This window comes from Festucalex cinctus, chromosome 20 (assembly GCF_051991245.1).
Source record: "Festucalex cinctus isolate MCC-2025b chromosome 20, RoL_Fcin_1.0, whole genome shotgun sequence".
NCBI lineage: Eukaryota > Metazoa > Chordata > Actinopteri > Syngnathiformes > Syngnathidae > Festucalex > Festucalex cinctus.
Window position 1 is genome coordinate 8,201,471 of NC_135430.1, and position 25,238 is coordinate 8,226,708.

The window sequence follows — 25,238 nt, forward strand, 5'->3', positions numbered from 1 at the left end:
TTATAAAATTATATCAAATTTAATGTATTTAATAATTACTTTATTTCTATAATTTATTATTAAAATTATATCAAATGTAATTTATTTAGCCCTGCGATTGGCTGGTAACCAGTCCAGGGTGTACCCTGCCTACTGCCCAAAGCCAGCTGAGATAGGCTCCAGCACCCCCTGCGACCCTTGTGAGGAATAAGCAGTTTAGAAAATGGATGGATGGAAATTTATTTAATAATTAATTTATTTCTATAATTTATTATTAAAATTATATTAAATTAAATTTATTTATTTACCCTTATTTAATTTATACAACCTTATATTATGTATGTGTATATATATATATATATATATATATATATATATATATATATATATTACTAATAATACTAATTAAATTAGTAGTTGGTAGTAGCAAAGTATATAAACTCATTTCCCGCCTTGACTTCTACGTACGAGCCGCATAACGGCGTCCTTTGCGATTGCGAGCAGATTGCAGACGATATATATACACCTACCACGCCGCGCCTGTTAATTACATCCAGCAGAATGCCGGCGTGATTACGTTTGATTAGTCAAAGAGGCCGCTGATTTATTCCCCCACTGCGCCGGCCGCCAGATGTCAAATAATAACACCCGGCGTCCAAAGTGCGAGCAACACGCGCAGCGCCGCCGCCGCTAATGTTTGCGCCGCGCCGTTAAACTGACGCTTTTAATCCTTGCAGGAAGGAGAACGACTACAAGCAGGAAAAAAATGAAACACGGCTTCCACCTGAATGATAACGCGCATTTGCATCTGAAGAGGAAACGGACGAGCATATGGTTGTTTAGGGCTCCCTTGATTATGTATGGAGGGCGGCGCGCCGATGAAACATTTATAAACAATAGAATACACTTCCATACGCTTATCATAATTTAGACGCGCGTACGTACCGACAAAAGGCGAGTGAGGTCTGCGCAGCACTTTCTGGAAAAAGACAAAAGTAATCAATAGGAATGGCAAACCGAGCGCTTTGGTGACACGCGCCCAGCCCGGCCTTGGCGGGCGTGACGGATGTTTCGTCCCACTGACCCCCCCTCGTTAAAATTAAAATGACGGGCCAGGGAAGAGCGGCGGCTTTCAGCCGTCCAAGACGGAAACCGCCAGCGAGACCCATCAGGACAAAATCCGAGACAAAGCACAATTTCCAAAGTATGACTTTCGACTTTGGCAAAAAAGAAAACTGCTCTAGGAAGAAGTGCAGAATTACCGCTTCACAAAAACAACTTCAAACGTGAATGAAATGCATCTGTGAAGTGACACATATGCACACAATATACGAGGTTACGTAGCACAGTTTTTACCAACAAATATGGGCCCGCGTGTTGATCTCAACAGCAATTTCAAAAATTTTGCGCTTAAACTGAACGGATCCTTCACAGATCGCTAAAAAGTCTGAGCTGTCAATCCCGATTTTTGCTAATCCCGTTATTATGAAATAATAATAAAAATAATGTGAAAAAGTACAAACAGGTTGTTTTAAACAAACAACTGCTAACTTCCTTAGCACAAGCTTGTTAGCGTCCAGATTTGCCTCCCTGGACTTTGATAAGGGTTTGTTGAAGCTCGTAGCATATCCTAAACGTTCTCAAAAAAGTCTTAACGGTTCTCTGAACAGTCCTAATGGCCTTTCTTGTCACTTTCCTTGCGGCATGAAAGGCCAATAAGACTGTTTAAAAGTAATTTTGAGCATATTCAAAATTTCCTAGCAACAAGAAAGCCCATTAAGGCTGTTTAGAGAATGTTTAGGAATTTTGTGCAAAATTTCCTTGCGACAAGAAAGCCCATTTAGACTGTTTAGGAAACCATTAAGACTGTTTAGGAAACTATTAAGACTGTTTAGAGAACGTTTAGGAATTTTGCACAAAATTTGGGTGCGACAAGAAAGATCATTACGACTGTCTGGAAGTAATTTTGAACATGTTCAAAATTTCCTAGCAACAAGAAAGCCCATTAAGGCTGTTTAGAGAATGTTTAGGAATTTTGTGCAAAATTTCCTTGCGACAAGAAAGCCCATTTAGACTGTTTAGGAAACCATTAAGACTGTTTAGGAAACTATTAAGACTGTTTAGAGAACGTTTAGGAATTTTGCACAAAATTTGGATGCGACAAGAAAGATCATTACGACTGTCTGGAAGTAATTTTGAACATGTTCAAAATTTCCGACCGACAAGAAAGCCGATTAAGACTGTTTAGAAGTAATTTTGAACATGTTCAAAATTTGCAATATAAATCTCATTAAAACTGTTTACGAAACTATTCAGACTGTTTCGGAAACCATTAAGACTGTTTAGAGAACGTTTGGGAATTTTGAGCAAAATTTCCTTGCAACAAGAAAGACCAATAAGACTGTTTAAGAAACCATTAAGACTGTTGAGGAAACTATTAAGACTGTTTAGAGAACATTTGGGAATTTTGTGCAAAATTTCCTTGCGACAGCAAAGAACCTTTAAGACTGTTTACGAAACGTTTAGGAAACGCTGCGACCTAGAACGAACCCTGACATGAAATCAATATTCGCTCAATATTAACGTTCATCCCTCAATGAGATACGGGCTTTAGTAGAAGTCAAACAGCACTGAACTCGTAAAGTTCAGAACCATTTCAGAATATTGCGAAGAAAATGTTTCCCTTAAAGTGTGTAAAATATCGGAACCACAAAAAACACAAATTGTATCACAAAATAAAAGTGGCGTTGCCTGTTGGAGCAATGGCACGTGGAAAAAGCTTCCCAAAGTTGCCTAACAGAAGACACAATAGCTTCAGTTCAACTCCATATGATTGGAAGAGTTTGCAATTTCTTCTTCTTCTCGCTTTAATCAGGTGGAAATTGATGGTGATTAGCGGCGTCGGCGGGAGGCCCTCGGCGGCGGGCTGCCTATTCTTTGATGTTGTTGTTGCCGGTGTTGCGCCGCCCCGTCATTTGAATATCACAGAGCGGGAGCGCCGACTCGGCCACTGGCGGCGCCTTTGTTTGCCGTGATTAAAGCAGGTGTCGCGCAGGGTTGTGTGCCTTAATGACACTTCGCATTTAAATAGCTGTCACTCGCCTGTCAAGGGGGAGGGGCACCAGTGGGGGCGGAGAGGGAGGTGGGGGGGAAATGTTTGTTTTCCGGGCCCTCCGACGTACTTGAAATGCATCTCTTTTACATAAGCTTAACCTAGCTTTGCAAATGAGCAGCAGAACTTTTGCAAACCTGGAAAGACGTAGGGCAAACTTTTTACAGCTAACCCAGTTGGGAGAGTGGACGGGAAAGTCACGGGGGGAAAAAAAAGGTACACAGATGGAAATCAAGCGCAGCATGTGCAGCAATCAATTGATTTGTCGACAAGTAATCAATTATATAAATAATCAATTGCTATTTTGGTAAGTACTTGTTTAATTTAAAGTTATACAGAATCGTCGGATTTCAGCCTCTCAACTGTAAAGAAAAGCAGACTGGTTATCTTTTGGTTTTGGAAAATAAACACGTTTTCTTTTGCTTGTTCGAAACAAATAAAAAAAGAGTAAATAAATAATATTATACAATTAATAGTAATGACAATTATGCACTTATGGTAATATTAGGGCTGCCTGATTATGGAAAAAATAAACATGATTAAATCACAATTATTCAAACAAGTAATTATTTTTTGGTACAAAACGAGAAAGTTTTTACACATTCATAAATATTAAAAACCAATTTAAAAAAATAAAATAGGAAAAACTACAATTATGTAAGTTCTTTTGGACCAAACAGAATTATTCCTCTCTTTAGTTTTTCCTCTGGTCACTTGAGATCTTAATTTATTAGAAGTATGAGGTTTCTGGGGTTGGCATAAGACTCCAGTTTTGTAACCACGCAGGAGGGGTCTTGTTGGTGCTGGACTTCACTTTGATGGATTGGATGTACTGGCTTCTATTGATCTCACTCTGCCTTATCGATCCTTCCCTCCTTCCTCTCTTTAGTTTTTCCTCTGGGCTCTTGAGATCTCGCTAAATTTGCTGGAATTTAGAGGCTTCCGGGGTTGGCGTAAGACTTTGATTTTGTAATCATGGGGAAGGCAGGAAGTGTTTGGTCGGTGCTGGATGTCACTTTGATTTACCTTTCTTTTCTCTTTATTTCTTTTTTTTTCTGACCTTTTCTCTGGTCTCCTGACCATTTAAATCTCACGACTCTGGCAAGATTCTGAAGTACCTGGTTAAGGCGAAGGGTAATGGGATATTTATAAGGTTTTAGGTGAATGAATGAGTATAAATTTATACGTATTTGCACGCACGCGCACGCACACACAAAAAAAAAAAAAAAAAAGAGCAATGATGACGAGACGTTGAATCGGTAAGACTACCGAATGAACAATTCTGAGCTCTTCAAAAAAAAAAAAAAAAAATATATATATATATATATATATATATATATATATATATATATATATATATATATATATATATATATATACACACACACACACACACACACACACACACACACACACACCCCACACACAATAATAATAATAATAAATGCATATATTTACAATAATTATATATATGAAGAAAAAAATAATTTAAAAAATTATTTAAAAATTTGTGAAAAAAAAAAATGTAAAAATAGAAGAAAAAAAAAATCAATATCTGCTTTTACTTTGGAAAACAGTAACGGTTCCACATTTTTCCATTCAACTTGTTAACTTGTTGTTGCTGTTGACCTCATCTCTGATGAATGTGGCCCCTCCTATTGTTTGAAAAACTGCCCAAAAGTTTGCCCAGCCGTCCGTTCGAGGCACCCGCACGCTAGCTAGGTTTTCTGTCATTTGTCACCTTTGTGTGCCTTTCATTTCGGAGCAGTCGGAAAAAAAAAAACACATTATTAGCACGAACGAGTCGGCTGTACAAGTCATGTTTGCTGGAATTTTGCAGGGGGATGGGGGGGGGGACGAGTGAGGCCAAGACAGACGACAGGCTGCCAGCTAGAAAAAAAATGACATTTTCTCCGCCGCACACAGAATGTTTGGAGCTTGTTTATGAATTATGTTTTACAAGACAGCCGTGCACATACAGTCACGCCAACAAATCAGGGGGGGAAAAAAAAAAAAAAAAAAAAAGTACAGTGACTTCATGGTGCGAAATGCATTATTTTCTATATATTTGCTATTCGTGACATCTTCTACCCTGACTTTATTCCAAAGAAATAAACATAACTGCAGCTTTTAAAATATGTATCCAGTTCAAATCTCCTTCGGCTCCTTCAGGTTGCTCATTACGCTCACCTATCGATCGTCTCATCCTTGCGAAAAGGGAGATTAGCGTCACCATGATCAATAATCATCGCCCTAATTGGGTATCAGCGGCCAAAAAGTGGGCTCGCTTGTCACGCAGTTAGTTAGTTAGTTAGTTAGTTAGTTATGGGTCATTTTTGTATAGTTTTATATAGTTTATTGCTTTGTTCATTTGTTTCTTCGATAGCCGGCTACTAGTTCCTTTGTTAGTTTATTCATAGCCACTGGTAATTAGTTAGTTTGTTACAGACAGTAATTTTGACGGTTATTGCCAACTTGGGTTAGTTAGTTAGTTAGCTAGCTAGCTAGCTAGCTAGTTAGTTGTCATTTTTGTATAGTTTGATATAGTTTATTGTTTGGTTCATTTGTTTCTTCGATAACCAGCTACTAGTTCCTTTGTTAGTCAGTTAGTTTATTTATAGCCACTGGTAATTAGTTAGTTTGTTACAGACAGTAATTTTGATGGTTATTGCCAACTTGGGTTAGTTAGTTAGTTAGCTAGATAGCTAGCTAGCTAGCTAGTTAGTTGTCATTTTTGAATAGTTTGATATAGTTTATTGTTTGGTTCATTTGTTTCTTCGATAACCAGCTACTAGTTCCTTTGTTAGTCAGTTTATTTATAGCCACTGGTAATTAGTTAGTTTGTTACAGACAGTAATTTTGATGGTTATTGCCAACTTGGGTTAGTTAGTTAGTTAACTAGCTAGCTAGCTAGCTAGTTAGTTGTCATTTTTGAATAGTTTGATATAGTTTATTGTTTGGTTCATTTGTTTCTTCAATAGCCGGCTACTAGTTCCGGCTACTAGTTCTTTTGTTAGTCAGTTAGTTTATTCATAGCCACTGGTAATTAGTTAGTTTGTTACAGACAGTAATGGTTGATGGTTATTGCCAACTTGGGTTAGTTAGTTAGTTAGTTAGTTAGTTAGGTATTTTTCGTATAGTTTGCTAGTTGGTTCATTTGTTTGTTTGATAGCCAGCTACTAATTAGTTTGTTAGTCAGTTAGTTTATTCATATCCATTGGTAATTATTATTAGTTTGTTACAGACATTTATTGTTGACGGTTATTGCAAACTAGATTTAGTTAGTCAGTCAGTCATGGGTCATTTTTTTTTATATAGTTCTATATAGTTTGTTGGTTGGTTCAAATGTTTGTTCGACAGCCAGCTATCAGTTAGTTAGGTCAGTTAGTTTGTTTGGGTGGGGTGCGGGGGGGTCGTGGGGGGATGGGGGCTGGGGACCGGTGGGGCGCTGTGGGGGCCCGCTGGGCCTCGTTCTGCGGCCTTGGGCTCGGGGGTGTGGGCCGGGGCTGGGTCGGGGGTGTTCCGGGTGTCTGGGTCGGCTCGCCGACCGGTGTCCGCTCGGGTGGCTTGGGGGTGGCCTTGGTGCTGCCGCGGCCTGGGGATTCCGGGGGGGGGGGGGGGGGGGGGGGGGGGTGCTCGCTTTGCTGGACCGCGGTTGACGGCTTCTTTCTTTGGTGGTGGTCCTTATGCATGCCAGATCCGTCGCACCAGCATCTACTGAAACTCAACAGAAGTACCCTCTCCCTCCCACAGCCCCTTGAATCAGTTGGTGCTGGTGTCTGTGTTTCTCACTTTGCTTTATCTATCCTTCCCTCCTTCCTCTCTTTAGTTTTTCCTCTGGTCACTTGAGATCTTAATTTATTAGAAGTATGAGGTTTCTGGGGTTGGCATAAGACTCTGGTTTTGTAACCACGCAGGAGGGGTCTTGTTGGTGCTGGACTTCACTTTGATGGATTGGATGTACTGGCTTCTATGGATCTCACTCTGCCTTATCGATCCTTCCCTCCTTCCTCTCTTTAGTTTTTCCTCTGGGCTCTTGAGATCTCGCTAAATTTGCTGGAATTTAGAGGCTTCCGGGGTTGGCGTAAGACTTTGATTTTGTAATCATGGGGAAGGCAGGAAGTGTTTGGTCGGTGCTGGATTTCACTTTGATTTACCTTTCTTTTCTCTTTATTTCTTTTTTTTTTCTGACCTTTTCTCTGGTCTCCTGACCATTTAAACCTCACGACTCTGGCAAGATTCTGAAGTACCTGGTTAAGGCGAAGGGTAATGGGATATTTATAAGGTTTTAGGTGAATGAATGAGTATAAATTTATACGTATTTGCACGCACGCACACGCACGCACGCGCACGCACGCGCACGCACGCAAACGCACACACGCAAACAAAAAAAAAGAAGAAAAAAAAAAAAAAAGTAAAGAAAAAGGGAAAAAAAAAAAAAAAGGTCAGTTAGTTTGTTCAAAGCCATTTGTAATTAGTTATAGTCTAGATAGTTGTTGTTGACAGTCATTGCATCTGTCTGTGTAGGTGATTGCTGGGACTTCACCATTTGTCTTGATTTGAATGTATTCTGATTTGTATCACAACATTTTGTTTTCCGCAACGTTTCCCAGAAATTGGTCATGTCATTTTTGGGTAATCCCGACGGACGATCAAAACAATACTTCTTGCTTGATAAAAGTAATATAAATGATAAAACAAAAATAAATTCCAATGTTGCAGTAGCATCCACTTTGCACGCGAAATATCTGTTGGGTCTTTACTGATTCCAAAAGTAAATTTTTGGGAGGCAACAAGTCGCTCGTCGCCAGTCTGGCGTGAGAAGCGAGCCCAAAGTGACAGATGAGTGTTTTCGCACCTTCTCCACTTTGTGTCAACTGTGATGAGAATATTTCACTTTTGCAGCGGCGAGTCGTGCTCGTACATCCTGCGTCCAAAATGTGGCCACCGGATTGATTAAGTTTCAAATGGTGTGCCAAAAACTTTGAGGAAAAATAGCCATGCAGTCAAGTAAACACAAGTTGAGTAGGAAAAAAGCAGGAACATGAAAAGAAAAGAGGAAAATTATATTAAAAGGTTGTATATTGCATTTTAAAAGTACATGAATATGGGAAAGGGTAGGCATAATTTTACAAAAAATAGTTCATTAGAAATTAGGTTGTAATTTCAGGAGATAAAAAAATATTCTATTAAGTTGCTCTAGAAATTAATATTTTCATTTTAATTAACATTTTCTCCCAAAAACAATGTGTCCCAAAGATGTATTTATACGTGTTTCTTTTTTAGGTTTTGTTTTTTATGCTAGAGCATACAGAAGGCTTTGATGCAGCCAATGCCAGAAATGGTAGTTATTACCCAAACGGCCAGCAGGTGGCAGCAGAGCAAAGGAGATCAACCAGGGCCATGTCGGAAAAAAGCTCAATTACTCACAATTCTAAACAGATTTGTGAATAATGATGAAACTTAGCTACATTCTAATGCTAACTGTTGCAAAACGGAAACAGATAGAAATCTATATTTTTTTCCCGATAAAAGAAGAGACTTTAATCTTTCTTTTGATAGGTTCCATGTTTTTATAGCAATAAAACACAATATTCTGTGGGCCTTTCAAAATCAGTCAAAGTCCAGTAAAACAGCCGGGAGCGAAGGGGATTTGCTTCTGTAAAAATGGCTGCCAGTCAATGAGGTAAATAAGTCAAAAAGAATAAATGTAATTAGATGTAAAAAGTCGTAAAAAATTAACATTTATAGTACAGATTTTTAAATAGTTTTAAAATACTGTATATATATATATATATATATATATATATATATATATATATATATATATATATAAAACTAAAAAATGAGAAAAAGGTGATCAAAACTTTGGACCTTGAAGATTAACACTTGAGACTTGTATATCGAACACTCACACCTGGACATGTCATCTCCACATAATTCTATTTTTTATTTTATTTTTTTTGTCCAGACCCCGGGAAGGCAAATCTATCCCCCGGTTCATCCACATCGCAGCAGGCCGCCCGTAAACACGGCGCATCAGGGCCCCGGGGCCAATTAGCCCTGAGAGCTGAGCTGCATCTAATCGCCAAAAAGGAGCTTGGCGCCGTTGCGGCTTTCGGCGCGTATGAAAAGGAGGCGCGTTGTTCGGGAAGAATGGCGGTAATGCAATGCTCAAAATAACGAGTGTCGGGGGTCAACGCGGCCGAGCCGCTTTGAGGGCGACGCCGTGCGCGTAATACGAGCGCCAGCTGAGCTTCCATCAACGACACTCGCCGAGTTTGTTTGTTGAAGTCGGGACAACACTCGTTGAGCGCCTCATCGACTTTAATGGAATTGAAGGTTCGCACGGGGGGAAATCGCTGGCGTTAATTAAAAAAAGCGCGGCGTATCCAAGCAACGGTGTTTAAGGAAGGAAGGGCACGCCGCGAGGGCTCCCGTTGACCGCCTCGGACACACTCTCTCTTTTCCACCATCATGCTTTTTTTTTGCGGCACGGATAACAACGTGAGGATGCGTTGCGTGGGTGGCAGCCAACGAGATTATTCGGTTCGATTTTAGCTAATTGTCTCGCTGGAACGGGAAGAGGAGCGAAAACTGCAGGTCGACGGAAGACCTCCGCCAAGGACGTGCTAATTTGTCGTCGATACACGCCTACGACTTGTGGTAACTGTCTTAAAAATATCGCCAGCATCTTTATCCTAAACTAGGGGTGTCAAACTCATGTTACCTCAGGGGCAGGATGGAGGAAAATATATTACCAAGTGGGCCACATCGGTAAAATAACGGTATATAACTTAAAAACGATTACCGTCATTTATACACTATTTGTGGGCCAGCCCTAAATTACGGAGCTCAACTGTAATCATGTTGTTCCAAAAAATAACACAAATGCAAATGGAACGCGGCAACACTATGCCGGTATACATTCCAGACGTATTAAATTGACCCGTTTGGCATATATATTGTTCCCAGAATGCATTGCGTGGCGTAGTTAATGACGTCATATCTATTTGTGTTACCAGTCATTGCATTTGTGTCGTATTTAACAAATTTATGTCAGTCTATGATATAAAATAATAATAATGATAATAATAATAATAATAATAATAATAATAATTAAACAAACCGTAACTTTAACGTAAAATAATGACATCCAGGATGATTCCCCCATACAAGTTGAATTGCTCATCTGAGGACTGCTTGTGAAATTACAAATTTTATATATTTTGATTGTGGCCGGCTGATTTCGTTGTTTTCTATTTCGCAGAGAAAATAACGGGAAAAAAAAACTCCCAACATACAAGAAGATGATCACGATGTACTGTATGCTGCATTTGAGGGAGGTGGGAAGACGGGGGACTTCACCGACCGGTTTAAATGTGACGTCACTAGACAATGGCAATTTATGTATCTATTTAATTTAGTATAATAAATTAGTTAATTGAAAAACATAACTATATTTTGGCAATCAAGAAAAAATAACACTCTTGGTTACGTACTTACCGGTTTGCATCACACTTTTGGCGTCTGTCGGCATAGAAGATGACGGCCAAACTGGTTCGATCGCCAGGATTTTTCGTCATTTTGTTCACTGAAAAATATTTTTTTTTAAATGGCACAGGTCAGGAAACTTTATCTTAAAAATTCCTTCATGATTTTTCTCCTTTTCTACAATAGAAAACTTATTTGGGTGATGACTCAAAGTAAGAGAGCCCGCCCCCATTACGGACTTGCCCGCCCGTCAAAGCCCCGCCCCCACCCCTCCTCAGCCTGCCTGCTGCACCGCTCCGCAGCTTTAGCACGGCGGCTAACTGGCATATGTTCAATACTCATTCCTCTCGTCAGGATTTAAGAGCGTTGTCAGGTGCATGCTGCCCCCCCCCCCCCCCCCCCCCCCCCACCTCGCCCTCCACCCCTCAGCCATATTGATGTCTGCGGCGTAGTTCCGCGGTGTAATTTTTTTTCTTTTTTTTTTTAAGCACACGGCTGCCGTGAAGATTCATGGGAAACTCAAACAAGCTTAATATCCATCCTGTGTGATGCAAGCAACAACAGTAACAAGGGGGAAGGTGGTGGTGGGTATTCTGGGTGGGTGTTGGACTGAGTCATGGCGCCCCAGTGACTTGGAAGTACCCACATATGCTAATGTTTGTTGTGCTGCGCTACATTATTCAAATGCATGGAGCCTTTGGGTTAGCCACCGCTGCCGCTAGCGAGAACGCAGAGACGTGGTCAGTCGGCGTGCGTAATCCAACTTGTGTCTGGGAAAAAAAAAATGTGACGGCCATCTTAACAACCGCACGCAAGATTTCATCATCTATTCAAACTCGTCTCATTCTGACTGTGGTCAAATAAAATTATGAGGTTGTTTTTTTTTTTTCTAATAAAATGACAAGGATTGTAGCAGCCTATAATGTAATAATTTCCTCAAAATGTAATAAAATTTGCACTTAACTTGATCACAAATGTAATAAAACCCCCAAAATGTCATAATTTCACCAATAATGTAATAAAAAAAACTGACATTGTAATCACACATTAGCCTCAAAACTGGTCATCTAAAACTTGACAGATAATCTAAAAATATAACCTTAGTGTTGTCGTAGTAATGGCATATGTTGTGGTGACCGATATGGTAATAGTTTCCTGGAAGGTTTTTTTTTTGTTTTTTTTAATTATTGGTGAACATCAAGTTAAATGTAACTTTTATTACATTTTCAGGATTTACAAGGATTTTCTTTGAAAATGATATGTGTAACTGTATTATCGAAAAATATATCCATCCATCCATCCAATTTCTTGACTGATTATTTCTCACAGGGGGTCGCGGGGGTGCTGGAGCCTATCCCAGCTGGCTTTGGGCAATAGGCGGGGTCCACCCTGGACTGGTTGCCAGCCAATCACAGCCAAAAAATATATATGCTTGTAAATAATGAGAAACATAGTAAAAATTTATTCAAAAAATTATTCTAATGAGAATGATCAATTTCTTTCCTCATAAAACATGATTTTTTTATTATTGCCAATGCAAATGATAAAAGTGTGATTTAATTCCCCAGTTATATTTTCAATATTCTTTTCCCGGTGGCGACCCAAATGCTCGTCAGTTAATCTTAATCAACTTTTAACTCATTTGCTCCCAAAAAACATAAATACGTTCTATCTCAATTATTACCAATGCCCCAAAGACGTATTTATGTTTTATAAGTTTTTTTGTTTTTGTTTTTTATGCTAGAGCATACAGAGGCTTTGTAGCCTCTGCTGAACTGAAGAGAACGGTTGAAGCAATGGTACTAATTATAGAAAATGGCCAGCAGGTGGCAGCAGAATATAAGAGATCAACCAGGGCTATGTTGCAACAAGCTCTTTTCCCCACTGTTTTAAACAGATTTGTGAATAATGCTGAAATTTAGCTTTTATTCTAATGCTGAACAGATGCAAAACAGAAACACATAGAAATATATTTTTTATATATAATATATTTTTTTTCGAATGAAAGAAGAAACTTTAATCTTTCTTTTGGTAGGTTCCATGTTTTTATAGCAATAGAACAATATTTTGTGAGCCTTGCAAAATCAGTCAAAATCCAGTGCTTCATGAAAATGGCTCAGTGAAAGAGTTAAGAAGAGCAACTTATGAGAATTGCTACATATAAAAATACTGCTCATTGTTCATCTATGAAATTTCTTTTTTTTTTTCCTGCCACTGTTGCTGCGACCATAAATTTGGGTGATTTTTATTTATTTATTTTTTTACATCCTAGAATGTTGAGCAGCTTTCCAGGCTTTTCTCTTAAAAAGAAAGTTGTTCCAAATCCAAAATAAGGGAGAGAAAGTCAGAGCCACGTCGAAGAAGTTCTTGCAATATTCAAGACGATTTGGAGACGTCAACATCCACTTTTCGCATTTCAATTTCGACTCGCGAAGGACAAAAAGTCAGAAAAGTGGAGAAAAAAAAATTTATCTGCGGCTTTTCATTCCTCCGCCGACGTCTTGGTTTGAAGGTGAGAGGTGCTCAAATTGACATTTAAACAGGCACTTCGATGCGCCCGCCCGCTAGTTAAAGCCGCTAACTGCTAATTGCTAACGGCCGCCGCCAGCGTTATCGATCGCGTCTGAAAGAGGCCGAGTGACGACGGACGGGCAGATGAGGACGCAAAAGTACAACACGGTCAGGTGTAATTAACGCTAACGTGCGTGTTTTAATGGATCAATAATGACGGACAGAAGGGACGGCCATGAATACAGTAAGAAGGAAAAAAAAAAAAAGGCGGGAGCACTTAGGCGGGCAATTAATATGTCAAAAGGAAGCAAGGGGGGAAAGCCGATAACATAAACGTAAGAACAGCGCGGAGAGCTGTTACTCGGGATTATCGTCATCGATTGACTCCCGATGGCGGCATGTGACTTTCATGTTAATAACGTCATTGATTCCCCATGCAGAGCACATTTTGATAGACTTAAAAAAATAAAAAAATAAAAACTGTTTCCTCGTCTACTTACAAGTTTCTGTTGGAGCGCAGACATCGAGGATGGACGGCGACTTTGTGCATCAGCGTGACAGACTCAACAGCAGCAGGGGGATGCCGGGTCCGGGTCAATATGGCCGTCAGCCAGGACCAGTCGGTCGGTTGCCCTGGCAGGTTTTCCAGGTCATTTGCATAACACGTGTGGAAGCCGGTAAACGAAGCACTGTGACCATCTCGGACCTGCAAGGACAAAAGCAAGAAAAAATAAAAATAAAAAAAATAAAAAATAAAAAAGTTCAAAACTGATGAAAAATGAAAAATGGTGAGTTAAGAGGACCACTGGATCGTAGAATTTTTAACTTTACAACAGGTTACATCAAAATGTCAAAAAATCGTGAGGCATTTTGTTAATCTGTCAACGGTTCGTGAGCAAGCTGTGTTCTGGTCTATAGACGATGACAATGAAAAAATAAATAAAAATAAAATAAAATTCCTCTGACACAAGTGAAGAAAGTGGTCTTTGTTCGTCCCTTTTATTAGCCAACTTCCTGGTTCAAAAATGATGAGATCAACAAAATGGAAAAATCCTACGCTCAAGTTCCCAGTTTGTGGGGATGACGTAAGACGACAAGACCGTTAAGATCTTTTCTTCTTGGACATGCTGAATGATTCCATTGGACAACCAATTTCTGGAACAAAAGTACAACTGTTTGGCCCCCACGACGAAAACTCAAGATACTCTTTATAGATGCTTAGACAGACTGGATGGCTCCACTGACCTTCAAATAGTATCAATAGAAAATAATTTCCCCCAACAAAAGTGAAAAAATGTAGCGGTCAGATATCATGCTAGTTTCTGTGCACGTCATTAGCATGCTACTTCCTGCTTTGTAGAAGATGACAGGCACGACGGCCATTTTGGATGCTAAGAGAGACTGGATGGCTGCGCTGACCTTCAAATGGTATAAAAAGAAAACAATTTCCCCTAACAAAAGTGAAAAAATGTAGCAGATAGATAGCATGCTACTTCCTGCTTTGTCGCAGATGACATAAGATTACAGGCAAGGCCATTTTAGATGCGTTGACAGACTGGGTGGCTCCGCTGACCTTCAAAGGGTCCAAATAGAAAACAATTTCCCCTAACAAAAGTGAAAAAAAGTAGCTGCCAGATAGCATGCTAGTTTCTGTGCGCGTCATTAGCATGCTACTTCCTGCTTTGTAGAAGATAACAGGCACGACAGGCATTTCAGATGCTTAGACAGACTGGGTGGCTCCACTGACCTTCAAATGGTATAAATAGAAAATAATTTCCCCTAACAAAAGTGAAAAAATGTAGCGGATAGATAGCATGCTAGTTCCTGCTTTGTAGCAGATGACATGAGATGACAGGCAAGGCCATTTTTGATTCGTAGACAGACTGGATGGCTCCGCTGACCTTCAAATAGTATCAATAGAAAATATTTTCCCCGAACAAAAGTGAAAAATGTTGCGGGTAGATAGCATGCTAGTAACTGTGCGCGCGTCAGTAGCATGCTACTTCCTGCTTTGTAAAAGATGACTTAATATGACAGGCAAGGCCATTTTGGATTCTTAGACAGAATGGATGGCAGCGTCAAGGGTGTAAATAGAAAACAATTTCCCCAAAAGCGAAAAATGTAGCGGTCAGATAGCATGCTAATTCCTGCTTCGTCGAGGATGACAAAAAACAGGATTGAACCTTTTTTTTTTTTTTTTTTTTTTTTTACTTGAGTTGAAGGAACAGTACCACCCGGCCTCAGCGCCAACGCTAGCGAACAGGCCCACTAGATTCCTGCCTTGTAAAATCACATTTCAACGACGTTTTCTCCTGTGAGCTCGGAGCTGAGCAAACATTTTGACAGCCAACTCGGAAGATTTTCATTTTCACATTGTATTGTGGGGCCTCATTCTTCCAAAGGATATCGCAAGGTGTTAAATACCTTAGCGGAATTGCACTCAGGCAGCGTTGACAGGCCGCCTCGATATTTTCCTCTCATCGCTGTTACAATATGTGCATATTAATTTGCACATCTGAAAACGCTCAGAAGTGAAATTCAATAAGTTGTTGTGCGGATAGAGAAGGAGGTACGTCCAAGTAAATGACTTGTGTTGGGTATTCGACAATATGCTGCCCTCGTCGCTTCCAATTAATTCCTCATCACTGTTTCGTATGCACAGCGACCAAATTTCCTCTCAAAATTCCTCTGGGGGCCTCGCACAGACGGCAAGTCCGACATGGGCAAAATGCTTATCATGATTACGCTGGAGCACTAAATGCCGACCTCGTGCGTGCATGCCGCTCTGACCTTTTAGGGGCATGTACCACACACACACACAACCACCTTTCTCCTCCTGCAGGCAAAGTCAAAGCAAATTTGAAACGGTTACGTATTGTGTGCCGAGGTCGACAGCGATGCGGGAGCAACTCAGCCACGAAACTTCCCATCACGCATGCACAGGCCGCAGATACACGCACAAGTCATTTGCTATTACTGGAATAACGTTTTGATCAGAAATCGGAAGAAAATCACTTCTGGAAAAAAACAAATGGCAACTACTTCACACTGTCGTGTGATCCTCAATATTTTTGTTATATTGTATATGTGACTAAAAGTGTCCATATCATTAGGTTTATAAACTACATAATTGTGTTGTTTTGGTGCCAATCTGATTCCCAAATGTATTTGAGTGTGTAAATAAGTGAATGAGAATCTTAATTTTGTAGCTTGTCGCTTTATGAAGTTATAGTCAAGTTGACGTGCATTAGTTTATGGGAGGTCTTGCCACATCAAACATGGCGGTCACGCTGACGTCCAGGAGACACATAAAGTGTAGTTTATGTATACGTTTCTTTCTTTACATCCCGCGACGGATTTTCTTTTTTTTTTTTTTTTTTTTTTTATTTGTGGTAGCGGTTATGAAAACAACTTGCACAACTGGCGAAGTTTAATTTATATTTGACTAGCTAGTTAAGCTGAACTGTCAAGCTAACGTAGCTGGCCTAGCTTCACGGTTCACATAGCTAGCGTTGTTTACTGTGTACCTGCAGAACATTTATAATCATTAAGACATAAAGTCACTCCTGAAAAAGGCCACATATGTGCTAATATTAAAAAAAAAAATAATTCAAAAGGATTGCCAACATACCTTGGAATTAAAACCAAAATGTCTACTTCAGGGCTTGGCAAAAATCGGTCCTCGAGGGCCGAAGTCCTGTAGGTTTTGGATGTTTCCTCTTCTCCAACACAGCTGATACATGATCAGCTCATCAGCAAGCTTTGCACAAGCCTGATAACAATCCTGTTGATTGGAATCAGCTTGTGTTGGAAGAGGGAAACCTGCAGGACTTCGGCCCTCGAGGCCCACCTCTTTTCTATTATGTTTATCTTTTCAGTGACCTAAACGCAGCAAAAGCATTTAAAAAAAATACATTTTAAGAAACGTAGACTGGAATTTAACAAGCACATTGCCTGCGTGATGAGGTAAACAAGCACACCGGTGCTCATAATTCCCTTGTCTGTTATGATGAGCGTTTAAACGACTCTCAGTAACTCATCGCTGGTGCATTACTGACCTCTGGTGGTCATGTTGAGCACAGGCATGAGCGTGAAAATAAGCTTTCTAGATTTGGAAACTGAAGGAATACGCAAGAACGCACTTGATTGATGAAGCACTGAACTTATATACATATTTCTTTCATAAATGTTACAGTATGTGAACAAAATAGGAGAATATCCTATTCATAAACAAAATTAAATACATTAAAATAGAGAAAAATGTGAGGAAAAAAAGTAATGTTCTTTTTTCATTCAACTCATAATTTAGTCGTTTTTTTCCCTCTGAATGTGATTTTATTTATTTATTTATGTATTTATTTTCCAAATAATTGCTGTAATGATGTACAATTAGTCTTGATGCTGTTTATATGCCAGTGCCCTGGTACTTTTATGACAGTTTTTCCTTTGGAGAGGTCATTCACAACATTTAGGTTGTCCCATCCAAAATGAGTCTCAAATGTTTCTTAATTAATGAAGAAGACGCCCACTAGTGGTTGATTGTTGCAGTCGTTTTATTGGTGGGGAAATGTAGAAGATAAGCAGATGTGTGTGTGTAAAAAATAATAATAATATGGTGTGCAAGGATCCCCTCACTTCTTGCAGACCACGGCGTCGTCCCTCTCCACGGAGAATGTTTCAATTTCCTTAATGATCCGTTCGGCGATAATCTTGTTGTTTGCAGACACCATCCTCCGGGACATCAAGTCGAACGGACCCCCTAAATTTTGCACAAAATATCTTTACAGATTTTCTTATTTATTTTTGATTTTTTTTTTTTTTAAGCAAAAGTCTCAATCTATCAGAAAAGTCCCCCGTTCGCCATGCGTACGCACCGTCCACGTCCAGCAGCATCCCACCGGCTTCCCTCACGATCACGGCCCCCGCCGCGATGTCCCAGCAGTGGATGCCGATCTCGAAGAAGGCCTCCACCGCGCCGCACGCCACCAGGCACATGTTGGTGGCGGCCGTGCCCGAGCCGCGCAGCCTGCGGGCACGGACGGGGCTCGTCGTTAGTGCAAATAATTGTCTATGGCCAACCATAAAAAATAAAACGATACGGCCCTAAGTTTAACCAGCTTCAGGCTTTATTTTTATTGATTTATATTCTAAAATGTCTCAATTATTTTCTCAGTCACCCTATGTATCAGTCAAGACCCCTTTTAGCTCTGAAAAGAAGACAAAAAAAAAAAAAAACCTGGAGCCAGGCCTGCAGGTGGTGCTATAATCCTTAAATGTGATAAGGTACAGGAAGTTGTTTGTTGTTTTTCACAGATGCATGTCTTACAGCAAATTAAAATAAATAAATATATATATATATATATATATATATATATATATATATATATATATATATATATATATATATATACATATATATATTATTTTATAATTTTTTTATTATTAAGTTTTTTCCCCAGAAAAAAAAAAAAAAATCACACTGGTAATGGTGAATTGAAAAAAAATAAAATTAAAAAAAGGAAGTAAATTTGAAATTAAAATATATATTTTTAAAAATATATTTTAATTGCCCAAATTTAATTCTGCATTTAAACTTAAAAAAATGCAATAAAGCTAAAGAAAGAAAGAAAAAAAATAGGTTACATTAATTACCAATTTTTATAAAAAATTAAAAAGCAAATAATGAAATTCAAAAATTTAAATTATGCATTTAAAAAAACAAATGAAATCAAAGTAAAGAGTCATTAAATGTCGGCTACATTAATAATCAATCCTTTAAAAATTTCAACATGAAAAAAATAATAATTGTAAAATGAACTAAAAATACCAGCAAATAAAAATGAATAAATTATATTTAAACTAAATACAAATGAAGGCGACTGGACAGCTTTTGCAGCTAATTAGCCAATCAGAAACCAGAATTTCTGAAATAGGTTTATTATAAGCGGTAAAATAAATAGTAAATTATTTTATAAATGAAATGTTTTAAACAACAAAAAAAATATACACCAATAAATTAAAAATAAAAAAGATTTTTTTCAATGGAAAATGAATGAAAATTAGGTAAGTACAAATACAAAATTGAAAATGTATTTGAAAAACTGAATTAAAATGGTGAGGAAAATGTTAAAAAATGTAAAATTACATGTAAAAAAATTAGATACTGAAATTAGGAATTTAAAAATTCAAAAAGTAAAGTTATATTTAAAAAAAATAGCAACAAAAACTGCAATAAATTATTAAAAATGCCAGAAAAGTAAAGCATTTTCTAGCCAATCAGAAACCAGAAGAAAGTCGGTAGTGGATTTGTTGCACACAATGAACAAGTGTAAAAGGGCATCTAAGCACAAAATAAATATGTTACATTAAAAAAACAAATTGGTTCAAATTAATTCAAAAAGATAAATTCGATTGGCTCGTGTTGTTTGCGGACATTTTCAATTGGCACTGGAGGGCATCGGCAAGCACGTACTCACCCGTGCACGGGGATGCACAGGATCCTTTGCATGGTGGAGAAGATCTTGGTGACCTTTTCGGGGCTCCTGTCCGTCCCGTGCTCGGAGATGATGATGGACTTGTGGATGTCTGCCGAGAAAAGCGGGACGATAAGTGAACCCGTCTTCGGGGAAATGCCCGGAAAAAACGCCGGCGGAGGTGCTACCTTGCACGTCCGACACCTGGAGGCGCTCGTCATTGCAGAAAGCTCCTTTCCCTTTTCTGGCTTTGTACATCTTGTCCTCCAAGCAGCTGTACACCACGCCAAACTCTAACTGCGGCATTGAGAAGAATTTTTTTTTTTTTTAAATTAGAAGGCAACAAGAGCGCGAGGAGACAATTTCTTGCGTGGACTCACCTTCTTTTCGACCGCAAAGGCGATCGACACGGCCACGAATGGGAACCTGCCGATGGGAATTCAGACGGATAAAGAAGATCATCATCATCATCATCATAACAATCGATATAATAAACATTTTTGATTTGGTCACATGATGTTCATTTCCCTCGACAGTAGAGGGCGCTATTGCACAACATGGTGGCCAAACTCGCACTGATGAAAATTGATCTGTTCATCTGGTTAAAAAATTTGCATCATCAGAATATAACAATTAAAAAAAATAAATACATGTTTTTTTCACTTTAATTGACTCATAAATAAAAAAATAATAATGTAAAAAACAAAAAAAGTACAATCAGATTATTATTTTTTAATTCTAATTTAATGAAATTTTGTTTAAAAATGTTTTTCCCCTTGGACTTAAATAAAATGTCAAAAATGTAGTCATAAATATACATTTACATAAGTTTGCAATGATTTAATTTAATAAAAAAGTAAATGTTTTTTTTTCCTTTGACTTATAAATAAATCAAATATAAAAATGTTCTCTCTCTCTCATATATATATATATATATATATATATATATATATATATATATATATATATATATATATATATATATATATATATATATATACACACACACATATACACACACATATAATTTTTTTTCCAATTTAATTACATTTTGTTTAAAAAAGTTTTTCCCTTAATTGGCTTATAAAGAGAATTAAAATGTCAAAAATGTACAATCATAAAACTACATTTACATAAGTATGCCATTTTTTTATTTAATTAAATGTTTTAAAAATGTTTTTCCCCTTTAATTGACTTAAATCAAATTAAAATAAAATATCAAAAATGTAGTCATAAAATCAATTTACATAAGTTTGTTTAATTTAATAAAAAATACATGTTTTTCTTTTGACTTATAAATAGATCAAATATAAAAATGTACAATCAGATTTTTTTCTAATTTAATGAAATTTTTTTTAAAGAAGTTTTTTCCCCTTAATTGGATTATAAATAAAAATAAAATATCAAAAATCATAAAACTATACTTACATAAGTATGCAATTTTTAATTAAACATTTTAAAAATGTTTTCCCCTTTAATTGATTTAAATCAAATTAAAATAAAATGTCAAAAATGTAGTCATAAAAATCAATTTACATATGTTTGCAATTGTATAAATATAAAAATGTATGATCATAAAAATACATTTACATAAAAGTTTGCCATTTAATTTAATTAAAAATTATGTTAATGATTAATAATACTAGGTATGTTCAATACATCTTTTGTTTTTTTCAGACCGATACCACTACTACTTAAAATAAAATTTAAAATTTCATTGTAGCATCAAATACTGGTGAGGAGGACTATACGGCGGTGTTTTGTTTTTTTGTTTCCCCCCCCCCCCCCCTTGAATATCGTAGCTGGTAGCTATCAACAGCCTTCATAACAACCCGATACTTTCTAGCATTTGAGTCGATGTCCTCTAAAGGTAGAGCAATGGGATTGTCCCCACCCCCATATGCAAACGAGTTCAGTACAATACAAATGCTGCAGTACTTTTCGGGTTGCAAGTACAAGTCTTACCCATGGACAAAGTTGGTGGTTCCATCCACCGGGTCGATGATCCACGTGGGTTTGTCAGTCAAAATGCACGGTTTGCCCTGTGCCACCGACTCCTCGCCAATGAAGCTGAAAAACGAAAACGAAATGAAGCAAAAAAAAAAAAAAAAAAGTTATTTTCAAATATGCATTCTGGGCTAGGGGGCAAGTGGCAAAATGGCCACGCCCTGAGATGGATAAAAATAGGTCAACCACAAACACAAGTAGCTAACAGGCAGCTGTGCTCTTTTACTTGTCGACTATTGTCAAAGCATCGTCTTTTAGTGACTTTTAAGACACAATTACATGTGTAATGCAGATATAATGATGCATGTGTGAACTAAATGGTGGTCAGCATTTATTAAGATTAAATGATAGCATTAACGCTAATCACGTTTGCTAACCGTTTAGCATGGGCTAATTTTGTTGGTGTTTACTAATGCTCATGCACATAAGATAATTTAGTAAAGTAAATGTAATCGCTAGCTCGCTAATGCTAATCGCGATAGCTAAACATTTAGCGTAGGCTAATTGTGTTGGTGCTCACACACAGAATATAAGTAGTAGTTGTGAATAATAATACATAATTAGTAGTCATATCCTGTGTTGGTGTTCACACACAGAAGATAATTAGTAGATATGAATAATAATTATCAGTCATCCACACAACTCAACTCATGTCGATACAATGATGTATGTGTGAACTAAATAGCAGTTAGTTTATATCTTAAATGGTAATCGCTAACACGCTAATGCTAATCGCGACTGCTAACCGTTTAGCCTTGGCGAATTGTGTTGGTGTTTAATAATGCTCATCCTTATCCACCCAAATGAACTCTTGTAAATACAATGATTCATGTGTGAACTAAATGGTAGTTAGTCTTTAAATGCTAATGCTCATTGCGACTGCTAAGCTAGGCTAATAAGCTAATTTTGTCAGTGTTTAAGAATGCATAATTGTGAACAGAACATAAATAATGAGTAGATATAGCCACTCAATTCAACACATGCAACCTTAGTGGACAAAATATATAGTAACAAATTTTTTGGCGGGTTACGCGATTATTCGATGTAGCATTGTTGTAGTGGAGTTGCAACAGTTGCGGTCACCGTCGTCGTAGCGCAATTATCAGCCAATCGTAGCGCAGCCGTATCAGACGCAGCCAAGTTGGCAACGCAGACGGCTCACCTGTAAGTGTCGGGTCCAAATTTTTCTTTGAGGCACCCGATGATGATCTTCTCCACCCTCTCGTCCGTTTTGGTGACCAGGTCCACGGTGGAGCTCTTTGTGCACACCTTAATTTCGCACTCGCCGGCTTTGCGAATTACCTGCGACAACAACAATGACTCAACCCCCATTTGATGACATCATAAGCGTGACCCCCCTCCCCGAGTTCTTTTCAAACGTACCTCACCAGCTTTCCTCGCAACTTCCACAGCAAAATCGTACGCCTCCTGCCACGGGTCGTCCTTCGCCTGCTGCATTTTCTTCACCTGTGCACACACACAAAGCAAGTGTGTTTTGATGTGTAAAAGCAACCGCAAGCCGTGCAAGAGGAGGAAGAAACTCAACATTCGGGGAAGGCCCGGAGGGCGGGAGTTTTTTGTTTTTTTTCCCTCTCTCTCTCTCTTTCAGCCAGCCGCCGAGCTGGCTGTATGAAAAGAATGACTTGTGTTACGAACATCCTGGGGCAAACCGCCTTCCTTTTGCAGCGCCGAGCGAATAAAAAGACAGGATAACATCTGCAATAGATTTGAACTATTTAACTCCGAGGCGACACAACAAGCACCTTACCTCAAGAAGGGATGGAAGAGCGGGGATGAGACGTTGCTGACTGGTGGTGCAGCCTCTTATGCAAAAGCAAAGTTAAAATGCCTTAATAGGAGGGTGGGTCACTCTGAAGCGCTGTCAAAGTAGGAAAAGTACTAGCACCGCCTCACTCACTCGCAAAAGAGAGAAAAAAAAAACACGCTCTTCAGGACAACATGCAAGAACATGATGCCACATTTAAATGTAAGCCAGTGGAAAATTTTCCACTGAATCATGGGGCTAAGTGTGCACGTTTTGGCAGGTTTGCGAGGCAATCTGCACACGTGGATTGAAATCAAATTAAAAGCAGATGAATTTAGAGGAAAACAAACAAGCTGGAGACTTTTGCTTGCATTGCAACGACACTTTACACGAGTGAAGTCAAAATATGACAAAAACGCCTTCATATAACTCAACTCTTCTGCCAGGTGACATGACAGGCGCGAGTGTTGCAGCTCGTCTAGTCGGGGGAGCCGCCGGTAGACGAAAGTCCCTGAATGCAACTCAAGTATGAAGTCACATCGGGCGAGCCAGTTCTGCTGATTTGGTAGCAAATGCAAACGGTGAAATGTGAGAGTGGGAAAAAAAAAAAATAAAAAAAAAATAAAAAATAAAAAATAAATAAATTATGTTTGCAGTTACCAAGCGCGATCCAGACCGCCAAGCAATGTTAATATGCATAATTGCATATGCACAAGCATGCATATATTGAATGTATGTCTGTATATATGTTCGAGGGGTGGGTGTGTGCTCATGAAAAACATGAAATTCTGGTCCGGGTGGCCCCTTACCTTTTCATCGGAATAGTATTGCTTTTTTTTTTTCTTTTTTTCTTTTTTTTTTTTAGAAGGAAAAAAAACACTTAAATATATTTAGAATTCCTTGTTTCATTTTTGCATGTTTAGTGAGCAAGTTAATCGTTTGAAACCAGTAGTAGTTTGAAGCTACTGTATGTTAACTGTTGCGGAATATTATAAAGGTGTTAGCTTAAACACTATGTTGGATGGCTTGGCTATGTTAGCTTGTGCAATTTTATTTAATCTGTTAGGCTAGGAATAGTATCACTTTGTTTTAAAAAAAAACAAAAAAAAACATACCTATATTTCAAATTTCATGTTTCATTTTAGCATGTTTTGTGAGCAAATTAGTACTTTAAAACTAGTAGTAGTTTGAAACTATTGTATGCTAACTGTTGCGGAACATTTCTTGTTTGCTTAAATACTGTATGCTATTCTGGCTAGGCTTGTTTAGCATGTGCAATTTTTAGCTTAGATAAATACTGTATGTTGACTGGCTAGGGCAGATTAGCATGTGCAATTTTTGTTCTGAAAGCTCAGCCGATTTCAACCGTTAGGCTAGGAATAGTATCGCTTTGGTTTTACAAAAAAACAGTTAACTATATTTCTAATTTCATGTTTCATTTTAGCATGTTTAGTGAGCAAATTAGTACTTTGAAACTAGTAGTAGTTTGAAACTACTGTATGCTAACTGTTGTGGAACATTTCTTGTTAGCTTAGATACTGTATGTTAGCTGGCTAGACTAGGTTAGCATTTACAATTTTTGTTCCAAAAACTCAGCCAACTATTGCAACTGTTAGGCTAGTTTAGTGAGCATTTATCGCCACAATAGCTTATTAGCCTGTTGGCGACTGTCCAGTCAGTCTTGTCCGGTCGGTCACTTCGCTCAGTGCCGGCAGAACTTTCTAGAAATTCGAGCAATTGTAAAGGATTTCAGAAAAGTTCTATCGAGGTAATAGGGCGACGGGCAAAACAAATACATCCGTCTTGCTGTCCCCGCCATGAATAATTGATCGGAAATGACGGATGATTTGGACGGCAGCCTCCCGGGATTCACAGCTGTAATTGAGGCCGAGACGTC

The 25,238-nt window shown here is 38.4% G+C and overlaps 1 protein-coding gene and 1 long non-coding RNA gene across 3 annotated transcripts; both read right to left on the reverse strand.

The window, feature by feature from the left end:
* Nucleotides 1–10,480: 10,480 nt before the first annotated feature.
* On the reverse strand, nt 10,481–16,790 carry LOC144009140 (uncharacterized). Its single transcript, XR_013280849.1, has 3 exons — nt 16,728–16,790; nt 13,597–13,802; nt 10,481–10,685 (listed from the first exon to the last, which is right to left on the reverse strand). It is a non-coding gene; the product is annotated as an uncharacterized LOC144009140 (long non-coding RNA).
* Nucleotides 16,791–17,631: 841 nt separating this feature from the next.
* On the reverse strand, nt 17,632–23,892 carry LOC144009149 (inositol monophosphatase 1-like). Of its 2 annotated transcripts, none has more exons than XM_077508701.1 (9): nt 23,345–23,892; nt 22,960–23,043; nt 22,739–22,878; nt 21,535–21,639; nt 19,950–19,995; nt 19,758–19,866; nt 19,573–19,681; nt 17,971–18,122; nt 17,632–17,855 (listed from the first exon to the last, which is right to left on the reverse strand). In XM_077508701.1, the coding sequence occupies exons 2-9, from the start codon at nt 23,032–23,034 to the stop codon at nt 17,728–17,730; spliced, it is 864 nt and encodes a 287-aa protein (XP_077364827.1). In that variant the 5' UTR covers nt 23,035–23,043; nt 23,345–23,892; the 3' UTR covers nt 17,632–17,727. The 2 variants fall into 2 exon arrangements, with proteins under 2 accessions (XP_077364827.1, XP_077364826.1); XM_077508700.1 differs by lacking the exon at nt 23,345–23,892 and adding an exon at nt 23,122–23,145.
* Nucleotides 23,893–25,238: the final 1,346 nt, after the last annotated feature.